At 42.0% G+C, this 16802-nt stretch overlaps 1 protein-coding gene across 1 annotated transcript in view; it reads right to left on the reverse strand.

Annotated features, from left to right (window-relative positions):
- Positions 1–16802, reverse strand: part of PPM1H (protein phosphatase, Mg2+/Mn2+ dependent 1H) — a 135043-nt gene that overhangs the window by 58998 nt on the left and 59243 nt on the right. The window contains exons 2-3 of the mRNA XM_018552937.1: positions 16300–16465; positions 9765–10109 (exon numbers count right to left, since the gene is read on the reverse strand). Coding sequence (XP_018408439.1) covers positions 9765–10109; positions 16300–16465 — 511 coding nt within the window. The remainder of the gene's footprint in view (positions 1–9764; positions 10110–16299; positions 16466–16802) is intronic.

Genomic DNA, 16802 nt, shown 5'->3' on the forward strand with positions numbered 1-16802 from the left:
CATTTAAGTCCAGCTGTTACAGATATAAAATATATAAAGAAAGATGTGTGCAATGCAAACAAGAAGGCAACTACATCTATCTCCTCAACAGGAGAAAATAAAACATCTGTGAATTTTAAAATGACTCTATCATGAGAGAAGTATGGGGGCTAATACTGCTGGCCCCCTTCTACAACCGCTAGTTGCCTGGCTGTATCTTATATATTTCTTAAAGTCACAGACCTGGAAAAAGCATTACTTATAAGCAACTTCGACTGCATCAAATCCAAAGCATCAACATGACCGCTATGGAAATGGCAAGATTCTCAAAATGGGAGGTTAGCAATGACAGCTTACATAATTGTCTCATTAAAAATTCCCTTTAAATCTCACCACAAACGTTACAATCTGAATGTAAAATCTTATTTCGCTCTACCATTAATTAAGTGGTACAAGGGCCTACCGGATTGGATACAAATTGATTGGATAGTTTAGGGAGGTCCCTTATATTGCATAGTTTTTGTAAACTTAAAGTTGATTACAACAGGTATGGCGAGCTAGCCAAACCCTTTAAAAGTGAACTAAGGGGTAAGTGTTTTTCCCCATAGTTCTCTTCAGGGTCACAGGAGGACATATACTAACCTCCTCCCATGACCCAAAGCTCAGTATATCGCGAGCTACAGCTTGCGGTATACTGAGACCGCCACAGCTGGGAAGGATTCAGATAATGCTGTTGAGATCCAGCCCGCTGTTCCCGCGCCCTCCCCCAGTCAGCGATGAAGGATCGGAGCGGGGAGGGGGGAATCCCTGCAGAGAGATGATCGAGAAGTGACCGAGTGACGGTATGTGTTCGCTCACTTCCCGCTTTATTGAGCCGACGTGTGACAGTTTCATTGTCACGCATCGTCTCGAACTATGAGGTGAGTGGTTCACTCACCTCATAGTTCTCCTTCAAAATTTCGTTTAGACATGGCATCAAGGTGAAAAGGGTAGTAGAAAGAGTAATGCTAATCCACATCCTTAGACATCCAAGTGTAGATGGCAGCAAGAAACATGGGACACCAGCTATATGCAACAGTATAGGTTGTAGTTTTTTTTGAACAGGGTACATCTAAAAACATTTGTTATTCCATAATTATCTTGCGATTTTGAAAAGCCAATATGAAGAAAACCTAATGGTAGAACACAACAATTCTGGATTTACGCTATCCTTTTCGGCATATAAATTCTCAATGGTCCGCATAGTTGGGGCTATAGCAGGGATGTGTCCATTGCCTAAATACATTGTACTGGAAGGTGGCCCTCTTTCTCATCTCAGAAAGTTGGGAGGTATGTAACTGAGCCAAGTAGTGAAATAAAATCAGCTCTCATGATACAACAGTAACGTCTCCTTTCTGCCACGCAGCATGGTACAGCAGAAGGGATATGCACAGTCACAGCTTCTCAGGGTGTCAAGATACTGGATTGTACATTAGCCCCTAGCTGGCAATATTTAGTGATGAATACAGCTTCTCAGTTCAAAAGGCTGTCTTGTTTTTCAACAGACCGGATTTCTTCTTTCATCTTTTAGAAACGATAAAGCCTTCATAGCAATCATCTGTCATTCTCCATCTCCGTATGGGAAAAAAAAAATTATGCAGATGGCCGCAGGGGTTACATATGGGAAGTTTGGAAAGTTTGGAAAGTTTGGAAAGAGCAACAGTCTTGTACAAGTCATCATTTCCTATATGCAACAAAGTAAGATAGAACGTATGATCTGTGTGAGCTAATCTGTCTCTGCTCCGTGCTTTGATGAAACATCAAATCTTCTTAAATTCAAGGCGGCTCAAGCCTAGCAAAGTTCTGGCACAAGAAACAGGCTTTAAGAAATTCTTTTCATCAGTTGAAACTGTGGGCCACAAGCAAGAAATAACCTGCTGCTGACTGAAGCCTGATGTTATCTCTACCAATCCGGGGATTTCATTCTCTACAAGGCAACCGACAGTGGTTTTATTAAAGGAGAACTATGAGGTGAGTGCTTTTCACTCACCTCAAAGTTCTAGCCGACCTGTGACAATGATACTGTCACAGGTCGGCTCAGTAGATCGGGAAGTGAGAGAACACATACCGGTGTTCGCTCACCTCCCGATCATGCCACAGGTCTCTGCCGTGACAGGGGAGGTGGGCGGAACGGACGGGGGAGTGGGAGCGTACAGCTGGCTCTGCCTCTAGATTGGCAGAGCCAGCTGTCACTCACGCAGCTGGGCGGATCCAAACATAATTGTCGGGATCCGCTTCAGCGTCTCCGTATACTGCGAGCAGTAGCTCGCGGTATACTGTGGCGTCTCAGTATACCGCGAGCTGTAGCTCGCGGTATACTGAGCTTAGGGTAACGGGAGGACGCTAGTTGTGTCCTCCCGTTACCCTAAGGAGCACTATGGGGGAAAGCTCTGACCCCATAGTTCTCCTTTAAGGTTTTCTTATGGATGCTGGTCTGCTTTCTAAAAGCAGAATTTCATATTACCTTCTAAACATGGAAATGCATTCACCTTTTAAACTTTGAGTTAGGAAGACTGTAATAATCATTTGAATTGCGTGTTGTCCATGCAAAGAGATTTGTTGTCAATCCCCTATTCCCTTTTCTAGGTTTCGTGAAGGCCTGCTGTGACTGTAAGGCTCATATCGTCTGATTATTCAGCACATGTACATTATCCAGGAGCTTTGGGCATGGTACGGGGAAGAATATTAAAACACACTAGCATGGCTTTAGGGCACCATTTGTAGAATCTAAAGTATGTGTGGGGAAATGTAAGGATAAAGTCACTGGAAATAAAACCAGGTATTTTTGTGTGAAAAAAAAAGCATTTTTAAAGTACAGGGATAAATTATGCAATGGGTGATCTTTTGAAAGCACCGTGCTTTTCAAACACAACTTCAGGGCATTTAAAATGCATATTGAAACAAGGGACAAAGTAAAGTACAATCCCTGTAAAAGAGAGAAAAACTAAGAAAAAACGAAACTCTGACGCCGAGTATACATTCTAGATAGCAGTCGGGTGTAAGAACCAATATCTGAAAGGCTGTTTTTTCTTTTAATAACAGCTTATATGCTTACTTTCTAGGAAGGAGGCAGGCTGAGTGACCTGTAGTGTCATACTTATTAGGCTAAGACTGCGCAGGAGATTTAAAGTGAATGTAAAGTGTCCGCTGTTCAAAAAAAAAGAAACTTTTAGCCATAATGTGCTAGTACGCATAACTAGAGGTTATTCCCATGTTTGCAGTCAAATTTGAGAAACCCTTTCTATATGGTGTGTTATGTGTTATGTGTTCCCACTCACAGCATACTGAAAAAAAACGTGAAACTATTTCTCAGTTTTCTAGCTGTTTGTTGAGAGGAGGATTACACATAGAACACTACGGCCTTGTTCACACCAAATGCAGAGCAGATCCGCTCAGATTTCTGCACACGCAGTGCAGTGGGTTGTGCCACGTTTTTGTGTGCGTTCCGGGACGTTTTTGGTGCGTTCCAGGCATTTGCATGGGCTTTTGATGCGTTTGCAGATCCAGAGCAGGTAAAATAGGGCCTGCTGCAGTTTTTTCACCTGCTCTGGACCTGCAGTGGAACTGCACGCTGCGATGTGAACTGGAGCTAAAAATACAATTGGAATACATTGGATGCAGTTTTGATCCGGTCTGCAACTGCTCCGCGCTTGGTGTGAACAAGGCCTAAGGCCTTGTTCACACTAAATGCAGATCCGCTCAGGTTTCTGCACACGCAGTGCAGTGGGTTTTGCCGCATTTTTGATGCGTGACGGGCCGTTTTTGGTAAAAAAAAATGCTTTTTTTTTAGTTTAACATGGGCTTTCAGTGCGTTCCAGGCATTTGCATGCGTTTTTGATGCGTTTGCAGATACTAAGGCCCTAGGCCTTGTTCACACTAAATGCAGATCCGCTCAGGTTTCTGCACACGCAAGCTAGTCTTTTAGATTCGTTTTGACGCGTTTTTGGCTAAAAAAAAAAATATATATTTTTTTTTAGCCAAAAACGCGTCAAAACGAATCTAAAAGACTAGCTTGCGTGGGCAGAAACCTGACCGGATCTGCTCTGCATTTGGTGTGAACAAGGCCTAAGGCCTTGTTCACACCAAATGCAGAGCAGATCCGGCCAGGTTTCTGCACACGCAAGCTAGTCTTTTAGATTCGTTTTGACGCGTTTTTGGCTAAAAAAAAAAATATATATTTTTTTTACGTTTAAAATGGGCTTTTAGTGCGTTCCAGGCATTTGCATGTGTTTTTGATGCGTTTGCAGATACTAAGGCCCTAGGCCTTGTTCACACTAAGCGCAGAGCAGATCAGTTGCAGACCGGATCAAAACTGTGTCCAATGTATTCCAATGGTATTTTTTTCTCCAGTTCACATCGCAGCGTGCAGTTCCAGAGCAGGTGAAAAAACTGCAGCAAGCCCTATTTTACCTGCTCTGGATCAAAAACGCATGCAAATGCCTGGAACGCACTGAAAGCCCATTTTTAACTTTAAACTTTTTAGACAAAAACTCATCTAAAAGACTAGCGTGCGTGTGCAGAAACCTGACCGGATCTGCTCTGCATTTGGTGTGAACAAGGCCTTAGGCAGCTTCTAGTGGTTAGATAGATACCAGTGTGGAGATAAGGGGACAGACTGAGGGATAGTTTGTTTTTTTTAAGTGCATTAATACAAAGCCTTGAAATTTTTAACAGAGTACAGATGGTCTTGCTCTTCTAGTTAGCAGCTGATAAAGAAATCTGGCAGCACAATACAAACAGGGTTAATTATGGCAAACAAAACTTCCCTAGCTCCCTTAAACAGCGTGAACTAAGTAGACATTTTCAGTCCTGGAGTTTCCAGAAATAAGCATCCAGCTGCAATTTTTTTAAGGTATGTTATGTGAATGGGAACATGAAACAAATATATAGAGGGTGCTATCCTGAATATACTTTAGGTGCAAGTGCTGCATTAGCAGGTGACTATACAGCTTATTCTATAATATATTTAGAATGGTACACTTTGCAACATGCCTAGATAAGTTCCTATACCCACACTCACTTTCAGGAACAATGACCACAAAACAGTTTGCACGGTACAATGTAGACAAATGGCATGGAGAATAATTTGTAATCCTTTAAACAGCATTGCCACCTGCTGGCCAAATAGAAAAATGCACTCTGTACTAGAAAAATCCACTCTGTACTAGACAGCCTGAAAACTCCCGACATCCAGGGAAACCTGCCCTAAAATATGCAGCAACCTCTGAGATACAGGAGGGAACTTAGCAATGGCTATCTATCTATCTACACACACACACACACCGAACAGCCATAACATTATGACTACTGACGGTAAGTGAATAACATTGATTACATTATGGCACCTGGAAGTGGGTTGGAAATATTAGGCAGCCAGTGAACATGCTCCGATGCCTAGCACGATACTTCCGGTATCAGGAAGCCGGGCAGCGCGTCATTACATGCCGCCCGGCTGCCTGATTGGCCGGGAAGGCGGCTCCATGCTCTCTCGTCACTTGTGACGAGAGAGCATGGAGTTGGCTTTCCGGCCAACCATGGAGTTGGCTTTCCGGCCAACCATGGAGTTGGCTTTCCAGGCTTCCTGATTGTTTGCATTGTTTAACATACTTCACTAGTGATATAAATGCACATTTATGCAATTGGGTGCAATGTCAAAAAGTGATTGGCTTGTGGCGGCCATATTGATTTTGGGATCGGGCCTGCTTTTACAACCGCGGTAGTAGAGGTCGCCCTGGATATATGTGGAACGTTTTGTGTTATTCTGATCTATGGTTTCCGAGTTTAAGTTGTTTGAAGAATATTGCACCATCCAAAATGGCTGCCAAACCATGTGGTAACATGACTTGTAATACACATAGACGACTGTGGAGCTAAATATATCCACACATATTAATTTGTATATCTGTAGCCTTAGCGGTTATGAAAAAACAGATGTTTGAAAATGGTCAAAAATAGGTTTGCTTAAACCAAGATGGCCGCCAGAGCATGTGACCTATGACCTTTATGTTTCCAAGATTTAAACACAGCACAGTCCTCTACCGTTGTTCCAAATTTCATGAGTTTTTACATAACGGTGTGACAATAATTAGCATTTGAAAAAAAGAGCATCAAAATAATAGAAATATTTGTCGAATTTGACACAATTCAACATGACCGCCGAACCATGTGACCAATTGACATGTAATGTTCAGTTGTGAATGCAGATCATTTCATGACTATACACAGTAATTTGTTGATCTGAAGCTTTATCAGTTTCTGAGAAATGGATGTTTGAATATTGAGCTGAATATAATTACCAAAAACAAGATGGCTGCCAGGCAATGTGACCTATGACCTTTATGCTGCAAAAGTTTGGGCATACCATAGAGCTGTACCATTGGGCCAAGTTGCATCAGTTTGCGAGTAACAGTGCGCTTATAACAGGCTTTTGAAAAAAAAGGCCATAACAATAATAACACTATCTAAACACCACTGGCTTTCAGCGGCCATTTTGATTGTGGGATCGGGGCTATTTCTACAACCGTGGTAGAAGAGGTCAGCCTGGACATATGTGCAAAGTTTGGAGTTATTCTGATAAATGGTTTCAGAGTTTAAGTTGTTGACAGAATATTGCACAATCCAAAATGGCTGCCAAACCATGTGACCAATAGCGATACAATTAGCTCATGTGGCAACAGAGCATAGCATAAGATCACACAGCAAGTTTTAAATCTGTAGCGGTACTGGAGATGCATGGTTTCTAAATAGTTCACAAAAACCAAGATGGCTGCCACATCATGTGACCTATGACCTTTATATTATAAAATGGCTCTACCATTGTGCAACGTTTCATGAGTTTTTGACTTACAGAGCACTTGTTACAGACATTTGAAAAAAGTGGCAGAATAATAATAATAAAAATAAAAATAATCTGAACAGATACAATAGGTGTCCTTGCAACTTCGTTGCTTGGCCACCTAGTTATATTGGTCCAGCTTGGCACAATGTAAGTATATATAAATGATGTCTATCAGCGCCATGGGGATCGTGTAATAATCTGTAGTAGCCACAGCTACTACAGTGCTTTACAGTGATCTTCAGAGTCCTGCTAATGCCGCTGAACGACTTCCTCTCTGCATTAAAACACAGGAGACTACTCGCTCAGCAAATTGGCCATTCAGCCAACGCCTAGTATTTTTATAGATGTATGCTAGGCATTCTCTGATTGGACTAGGGGCAGTACCAGGGATAATTTAAATATACTTACATTGTGCCAAACAGCACCAATGGAAGTATACATACACATTTCTATGGCTCAGCTTTTCGGTTGTCCTTTTGACTAACCTGCAGGTTAGAAAACTTTGGTCGATCGTACGATTTTCGCAAAGTTGGTGGCGTCTCCGTACGTCAAAATTCTTACGATTTACATTGCTCATGCGCAAACAAAAATACGTGCGATCGATTATCGCAATTCATCCAGGTGCTTTTTTTTTTTATTACTGCTGATTGAACCTTGCGATAATCGAGGCAGCATGGGGCCGCCGTCTGAAAATCGTACGACGGTTCGATCATCAGACGAAAAGTTTTGTCCGATCATCGCAAGGTGTATAGGCAGTTTTAGGCAGGATAGACTTCACTCACTAGGTATTTGTTATGGTATTATGTACAAGAGGACATAACAGGCCCACACAATACTTTGGTAATGAACCAGACCTAATGACTTGGTTCCATTCATGCAATCAGCCGATCAATATGATGTGTTTTGCCAAGTGGCCCTTCAGAATGACATGAGCCGTGAGAAGCCATTATTTTTAAACACAGATCAATAAGAAAGTGCCAAAGTAAATAAGCGGAATTGATGATTTCAGGTATTTGAAGCTTAATAGTACAATGACAGGTTTAAAGCTGTAAGGATATATGTATTAGACTACAGTATACAAAAAAAATCAGCTGTATTTAGCTAAACATTAAAGTGGTGTTGACAAATTGCTAGTTTTATGGATGCCAGCATTTGGATGAAAGGTGTGTTTTGCTACCATTTATGCCTCCTGGCGTTAATGTACTTCACTATATACAAGTGGCACATTCCAGCCCTATTACTACTGGCAGCAGTGTAGTTTGTCAGGGAGCACTTACTATATACTTATCTATACTTGTCATAGTCACTAGGTGATTCAGCAATAAATAAAACCTTATAAACAACCTTTGTAAGCATGGTACAAAACTGAATGCTTAACATTCCTTCATTTAAAAAAACAGGCTAACATTAAAACATCAGGCAGACTACTATAGGTACAGCAATTCCGAAAAGGTGTTGTGTAATATACTGAAAATGTATTTGATATCAAATTGTTTTAGCTAAGGAGTTCAGACCCAAGAAGGTCTCTAAACAAGACAGATTCATATTTGAATGTCTGATACATATTTTGATGTCCAAGTTACAAAGCATGATGTTAGAAGAAGAGAGCAAGGGGTGGTGGGTTAATTTCCCACTGTGAACACTATGGAGGGAATTAATATAAAGTGCCTGAAACTAGTTCTGTGTCAACCGGTGCAGTTGTCCATAGCAACCAATCAGCTTCTATCATTCAGCTTTTTTAGCACAGCTTAGAAAATGAAAAAAATTAAAGCCAATTGGCTGCACTTCAGTTAAAACTAGGTTTGTCTAAGGCAGGGGTGGGCAACTCCCGCCCTCCAGCTCTCATGGAACTACAAGTCCCATGAGACTTTGGAAGTCATGCCTGTAACTGTCAGTCTTGGCATTTTGGGATTTATAGTTAAAGCACAGCTGGAGGGCTGGAGTTGCCCACCCCTGGTCAAAGGCATCATTCACATGGGTGCCAGTCTCAACCGCCCTCTGAAAAGCAATTGTTTTTCAGAGGGTGGGGGAGCAGCACCTGCCTGGCGTTCAGGAGGCAGTACTGCCACCTCTTGAACCCAACTTTTAAAATCCTAATGGGATTCTATGTCAATACCAGTGCGGTGCAGTCACATTTATTGCAATGATCACATTTGACAAGCGGCACTTTTCGCCAAACGTGACATGCTGTATATGTGTGGTAGGCCTTCCCTTGCAATCTTACACTTACCTGTCCCCTATTCATTGAGATATCGCCTGCCAGATTGCAGAGCCACTTGTCAAAATGTTCCCGGTAGGGTCTGTGCATGCGCACTTTTTCACTCTTATTGACATCTGAGTATGGACTCTTTCTCAGAAGTCCACAAGAATGAATGGGTGTGTTGAGTGCATGCGTTAGTCCAGCCAGGAAGAAGCGGCTGTGCTCTAATGTGTGAGGAACAAGACAGAAGCTCTAACCATTCCCTACTCTACCCAAAAAGAAGTAAGTTGTGGCTAAGTTAAAAACACTTGTATCTGGAATTACAGCTTAATTTGTGTTTGAAACTCAAATTCCAAACAGATCAAAATGTACACGTTAGTGTTATTTTAATATGAAAAGCCCTAGCAATATCTAATCATTGCAAAAGGGAACTGCTAACGTGAAATGTAGGGTAATGCTCAGTGACTAGGCTTCAGTTTTCATCATTGAAGAGCAGTCAGAACAAAGAATGATGAGCTCTGATTGATATGGGTTACAGTACTTTGCAATTTGCTTTATTGTCTAAGTCTAAGCCAAGTCTTGAAAGCTTGCATTTTAGACTTATTCAATTAGCCAGCAATTGGGATCACTCAAATGCCACTTTTTTAAACTTTTATCTATGGAGAGCTATTAGTGAAAACCAGTATACACAGCTTTTAGAGCCCTTACCATTTCCTTAAAGGCATTTTCAAGTGCTCCAATAACCAGACACTCATGTGGGACTTTTTTCTCAGTGAAGAAGCGCGTTTGAGGTGTGCTTGGTGAGCCTGGTGCACCGCCACCCCCGCGTAATGAGGCGGCTCTAGTCAGAGTCCTGCTATTGCTAGAAGTAGTTTCTGGATCCTCCCCTAGACATGTTGGAGGTAAAACTGCTGAGTTCTTCAAGATGTCTACAATGTCCTGTAGCTGATCTGTGATGTGGTGATGAAGAAGCTTTGATGCTACAACAGCTGCTCCAGCACCTGCGTGTCCATCAAACAGGGCCCAATACTGAAAAGTTATTCCGTCCGCCTCCTGAAAACAAAGAGCAATGATGAGTACAAAAGCATACGAAAAGTCACCCTAAGACCTAGATTTATCGCCTACTGAAGGCACTTACCACCTATAATTGCTAGTGAAAAAAAGCAAAGCAGCAGCACCACCTTGACCTAGAAAACCTTATTTTCAATACTGAAGGAGTGGGCTAAGGGGATAATTGCAGGCTGACTTTTCGTATCGTGGACCACTCTTACTGCCACATTCACTAATGCAGTTTGTAGAGCATCCATTGTATTTCCTGCTGTTTCTCGTAAAAACCAGAGCCGTACAGGCAGTGCTCCAGCTTTCCCCCATATTACAGGGGATTACAGTTCAAGTCCAAACTCTTTGCTACTGCTCAAGGATTGAGCCAATAGCCAAAAAGATTGAAGTTGGTGAATGTCAAAAGTCATTACAGGTGTACTGAACAGCAATAACACTGGATTCAAAGAGAAGGTATCAATGTGATGGAGATGCAAAGATACATAGGATCCATCAGACAGATAAACATTAGCTTTATAGCCAGAAACAAACATAAAAAAATGCCTTCAACCAGTGTTAGGAATCATGCATTAAGATAATTTTAACATGTAGAAACCCCACATTTATGAAGCAAATGGTTTACTGGAAACAAGGGTAGGCCTTCTTCACTAGATTTACTAGACTAGGTTTTAGTGTACTTTGTAAGAGGAATGTTAAAAGGAGAAGTATTGGTAGAGTAAAATGTACTCTTCTCAATACTTAAGAGCCGGGAGATCACGAAATGTTGATCGCTACAGTCTTCTCCCTGCAAAGATTCCCCACTCCCCACACTGTTCTTCCAGCGCTCATTGGAGGGACAGAAAGTGGAGGGGGTGGACTCAGCTGGCTCTGGCTCTAGAGAGGCAGAACCTGCTGTCAATCAGACAGCGGGGTGGATCCTGACAATATTGTTGGGATCTTTCCCGGCTGCAGTGCGGCTCTGCGCTGTCAGTAAATAGAAGGCAGTAGCCTGCTAGATGCTAACTTTGGGTCACAGGAGTATATGTACTCCTTTAAACCAGAAAACTAAAGCCGAAAAAGCTGCACTTTAGGCAGACAGCTAAATGTATCGATAAAATACATATCACGGATCTGTTTTACCTGCCAAAGGATTTGTACTTTGGCAAATCCTGATATTGGCACAGCTCTGCCTGGCAGGGCAGAAGACATAATCTTTCTCTGTTGCAGTTAGGTAACACTTACAGATCCTGATCCTACCCTAGCCTGTGACTGGACAAAGAACGAAAATGCAGCATACTGGTAAGCTCCTCTGTCTATTAATTTGTTCTCTCCTCCTATCAGCATGTTCCTTGTTAGCACATGAGCACTGCAGTGAAACTGACTGGTTCCTTATGCTCTGTCTTCCTCTCCCAGTTTGAACTCTGGACAGCAAGAGGCTGATCCCAAGTCAAATCAAGGTACTTGCACTGCTTGCATTTAACAAAATTGTATTGAATGAATGATGAATAACAGTGCTCATTACTTGAGTATGTTATCTCGGCCTGGAGTTTAGCTTTAAAAATTCTTGCTCACAATGAATTCAATCTAAGAAACTGCACATGGAAAGCCAATAGGCAGCAACAAAATGTATTTTCATATCTATGTGTTTGCATTTTCACTTTTTTTATTATTATTAAATTGGTTTATCTGTATAGTTTGTATGCAAACCTTTGAGAGTTGAGTAACCTAGGAATATCAAATATTCTATAATAAAAGGGTGCTCAGTTCTAGCATTTTAGCTGATCACTGTGAACAAAATGATCCTATCTCAATTTCCTGTTTTACGGGGTTTGTCATATTGCTGCATGCTTCAGCGGCTGAAAAAAATGCCATTTCATCTATGTTCTTTATCAGTTAATTTGTTTTTGAAAGGAAGGCACCGTAAGTGTGGGGATGAAACCGGCTTACTGGAACCAATCATTTCCTTGACACTGACACACTGAGCTATATCATTATGATTTAGGCTTTGGAGCAGGACATGGCAAGGAAATCGAACATTATCACATTTTTCTCAGTTGAGAGTAATGTCAGCAATGAAATATATGATAACCATTCTAAAGAATGATTTAAATAGTCGGGCTACAAATAAAATATTGCAAAGGTTTTTAGGGAAGATGATGGAGGTCACCTGGAAGAAAAATTCCAAATAAAATTCCCAGATTTTTGTAAAATAGAAAAAAGTAAATTATCAGTATACACGCTTAGTGGATATTTCACTGCTAAAATAAGTTTAAAAAAACATTAATCTACTTACAAACTTTTAGAGAAAAAGCCCTTTCACATGGGCTTTCCGATTAGTTTTTTTAGGTTGACCTGATTGGAAGCCCAACGCTAGTTACGTTCCGTTAGAGTTCCGTATTGCTTGACCTGACTGTGCTGGATTGGGGGTAAACTGATGTAAACACCTGTCTGTTTAGATCCGGTTGTCCACAGACATTGGGATTCCAATCAGGTCTTTCTAAACAACTGACAGGTCAACCCGATCGGGAAGCCCATGTGAAAGTAGTGTGTAGAATGTAGTAGTGTATATGGGCAGCCAGATCTAAACAGACAGGTGCTTACATCAGATTACCCCCAATCCAGCACAGTCAGGTAAGGCGAAACAGAACTCTGATCAGAAAGGACGTGTGAAAGGGCTGTTTCTCTAGAAGTATGTAAGCTAATTGATGTTTTTTTTTCTTTTTAAAGTTGTAACAAGTAAAATATTCACTGAGCATGTATACTGAAAATTCCCCATAGACCAACATGGGGTCTTGGAAATTCATGGAGGATAAAAAATAGATAGACACAGATGTCACAATGGTGACATAAAATGCCGTTTAAGAGGGCATCCGTGCACAGATTCCCTCCTGATTGGTACGTCTGAAAGGGGCCAAAGGCCACTGCAATGTGTATTACTAATTTAAAGTTTTTTTTTTACTTTTCAGAGAATAAGGAAAACTCCCTTAGACCCATTATCAATGATTTAAATGATAGAACTGTCTATGTCAAAAACTGAATAGTTTGAGTTAAAAAAATTATGATCCAGCCCCCTAACCACCATGGCATATTATCAGACATATCTCATGGAATGCAATGCGTAACAATACAGATTTAAAGCCCAAATGATTAGATAAATGCATTCCAGGTGGATCAAAACAAAAGGTGAAAAGTCTTACATTCTGTTTTAAAAGCAAGTCTCTCACTATGCTGTACAGGAAACCCATTTTCCCATCCTCAGGGACCATGTGGTTTGCTGATTGCACAGCCATAAGACTGACTCAGCAGAGGGGGGCTGATGGAGCTCTGCAGAGAGACCACTGCTGCCACTACAGAGCAAGGGTTCTTCTCTGCAGCATGCTGTCAAAGGGACAAGCATTTCTACTCTTTCTTAAGCTGCCCGCTGCCCTTACTGTACGGTCGTACGACTTTCATCTTACGAGCACGCTAGAAAACCCGCCGAGTTGGTAGCGCGATCGCAAGACGAAAGCCGCACGGGCCGAGGTGCTCAAGCGCACACTGCCCGCTCACCATTGCAATAATCTGTAATAGAGCTGCAGCTAACGATTATTTTCACAATCGATTAGTTAGCCGATTATTGAGTTTGATTAATCGGTTAATCGGATAAAAAATAAAATAAAATACATTTTAAAAAATGGCTCCAGTGATGGGACTATTAGTTTGTATTGAGATTGTAGTCCATGACAGGAGCAAGCTTGGAGCGGTGGAAGTAACAACAAAAAAAAAGTGTGGTGTGCAATATAGTGAAATGAAAAGTGTAAAATTATACAGCAATGAATGCAGAATGGCACCGGCTATAGAGGACTACAAATCCCAGCAACAGTACATTATACAGCATAATGCAGAATAACACCAGCTGTAGAGGAATACAATAAATCCCAGCAATAGTACATTATAGCTGGTGATATTCTGCATTGAGCTGTATATTATACTATTGCTGGGTTTTGTAGTCCTCTATAGCTAGTGGTATTCGGCACTGCACCACTGTATAATGTATTATTGCTGGGATTTGTTGTACTCCTCTATAGCTGGTGGTATTCCGCATTGCGCTGTATAATGTATTATTGCTGGGATTTGTAGTCCTCTATACAGCGCAATGCAGAATACCACCAGCTATATAGGAATACAACAAATCCCAGCAATACATTATACATACAGTGTATAATGTATTGCTGGGATTTGTAGTCCTCTATAGCTGATGGTATAATATACAGCACAATGTACCATCAGCTATAGAGGAATACAAATCCCAGCTATACATTATAGAGCACCATGTGTGGGAAAGTGCAGGCTTACCTGAGCAGTCTTCCAGCAACTTGTTTCTGAGATCGGGCCTGTCCATCGGCAGCTGTCATCCGCCCACACCTGCTCCTCCTTACTTCTTCTCCCCGCGTCCCTGTGCTGATCGTGGATTTGGGCGGGCAGTGAGCGTGAGGCGGGGAGGAGGTGCGGCGTGTGGATCGTGGATGCAGCGAGCGTGAGGTGGGGAGGAAGTGTGGCGCGCAGCGTGTGTGGAGCCGTGAAAAGGGCCAACCGATCGGAAGCCGATTAATTGATGATTGAAAAAGTTGACAACTTTTTCAATCATCGATTATGTCGATTAGTTGTTGCAGCCCTAATCTGTGACCCCTCCCCTCAGCGGGTCCAAGATGGGCAGGTCGTACAAACTTTTTATCACCTTACAACCATTGCAAAGTCGTGCGATGGTTGTAAGGTGTATGGCCACCTTTAAGAAGGCAAACTGTAGGACTTTGCACACCTTTTGTTTTGAGGCACCTGAAATCTATTTAGCTGATTCAAAACAGAAACTTCAGTTAAATAACAGCAAAAAAATCTGGAAAAAATATGCTTTTAGCTTCAAAACTCTTTGTTCTCGTTATAAGATGTCTGCACTGTTTTTATAATTTCTTTGTAAAACCATAAATGGAAAAAATCCCACTGGCAAATTACCAATTCCATCTATAACTAAACAATAATCTCACTTCCCCGTTATCAATGGAAGAGTTTTTATAAAGTGAAACTTGAATGTACACTTACACTTGAAGTTCAGAAGACATCATATAAAAGACATTCACATGCCACACACACTGCTGCTAACTAAGCTAGCAATCTAAAACCGCTTGATTCCGCCATCCACGCTAAACAGCGTGGATGGAGGATTTTCCCCTGCCAGCTATTTTATTGAGACAGGCAGCACCCACGTCTATGCGAACCCCCCGGAAAAGTGACTGTTGGCTACAGTCAAGGTTTGGCCGACAATTTTCCACTGGGCTCCTTTGATTTTTTTTCTTCAACATTTATTAAGCCTGGTGGTGCCAACAGAACCACCCATGATTAGAATTTTGGCCAAGACACAGGAATTGGCCAAAAACATAACAGTGTATGGCCATCTTTAGTGCTACTGGTTTAACAATATTATTGTTATCAATGTGAGAAAAAAAGAAGATATGACACCCACCACTGTGTTGTATTAATACATGCTCCAGGTATTGGGTTTCTTTAAAAGGAAAAAAAGGGGAGCAGGCTTGAAATGGTCATTGACTTGTGAAATGGTCATTGGGCACTTAACGTGATTATCATCTGAGCACCTCAGGCAGGGGCGTAACTAGAAATCACAGGGCCCCATAGAAAAATGTTGCATGGGGCCCCGTGATCGCTAGTCATGCCCCTTGCAGAGCCCCAGCGGAGAGTGACCCTGCAGAGCCCACCACAGACTCTCTATAGTGGGCTCTGCAGAGTCTGAGATCTCTTACCTGTCAGCGCCTCTGTGGTCCCCGAGCCCCGACTCCTGTTCCGTCCCCGGGCCCCGCCTCCTCTGCTATCGACGAGCCCCGCCTTCTCTTACATCACTGGCCCCACCTGCTCTTAGGTCGCTGGCCAGTGATGTAAGAGGAGACGGGCCCCGCCTCCTCCATTCCGAACAACGCCCTCATCTGCCGCAGCGGCTGGCTGTCACAGCTGCTGAGCTGTGTCTGTGATGCTATGGCGATTGTTACGCCACTGACTTCAGGGTACAATGGAAGTGATAACATGCCCTAATATATCTGCTGGGACTACTGATCGCTTAGACCTCCATGGTAAAAGATGACCAGCAAGTGCCACTTCATATCACTGAGTCGGGGGGGATACATATCACACTTGTATTCCCAACAAAAAGAGAACTTACTGGGCTATCTCTTAACTGTAAACCTTCCCCGTTAGGTAATGATGTTCGTCGCTTGTTTGACGAAGACTTGTTTGGGGTGGAGTGAATTCCAGCTTTCTTCTTCACAAACATCACTTCACAGCTTGCTTGATCTTCATTGTGTGTGCTCTTTCCTGCATTTATTACCCTGAAAACAAGAGATACTATAATATGTTAAACAGCAAAAAAATGTAACCTTATGATTTTGTGTTACTGTGTTTAAAGGAAAATAAAATTAACAATGGATTCAGTATTAAAAGTGAAGCCACAAATGGTGTAAGGCTGATCATAGAGCAGGTGTCTTCAAGGTGACATCTACAAGCCCCCAAACAGGACCTGTGCAAATTCAGGTAGACATCCTGTCAACAAGTTGGAAAATCTGCAATGATAAATGCTTCCAACATCAGAAATGCTCACTGTAACCTCCTAGGGGTACCCTGAAACTGCTTGCGGTGCAAGGGATTACCTAGTTGCAGGATCAGGAT

The sequence above is a fragment of the Nanorana parkeri genome, unplaced genomic scaffold (assembly GCF_000935625.1).
Source record: "Nanorana parkeri isolate BGI_ZX_2015 unplaced genomic scaffold, ASM93562v1 scaffold101, whole genome shotgun sequence".
In the NCBI taxonomy this organism is placed as follows: Eukaryota; Metazoa; Chordata; class Amphibia; order Anura; family Dicroglossidae; genus Nanorana; species Nanorana parkeri.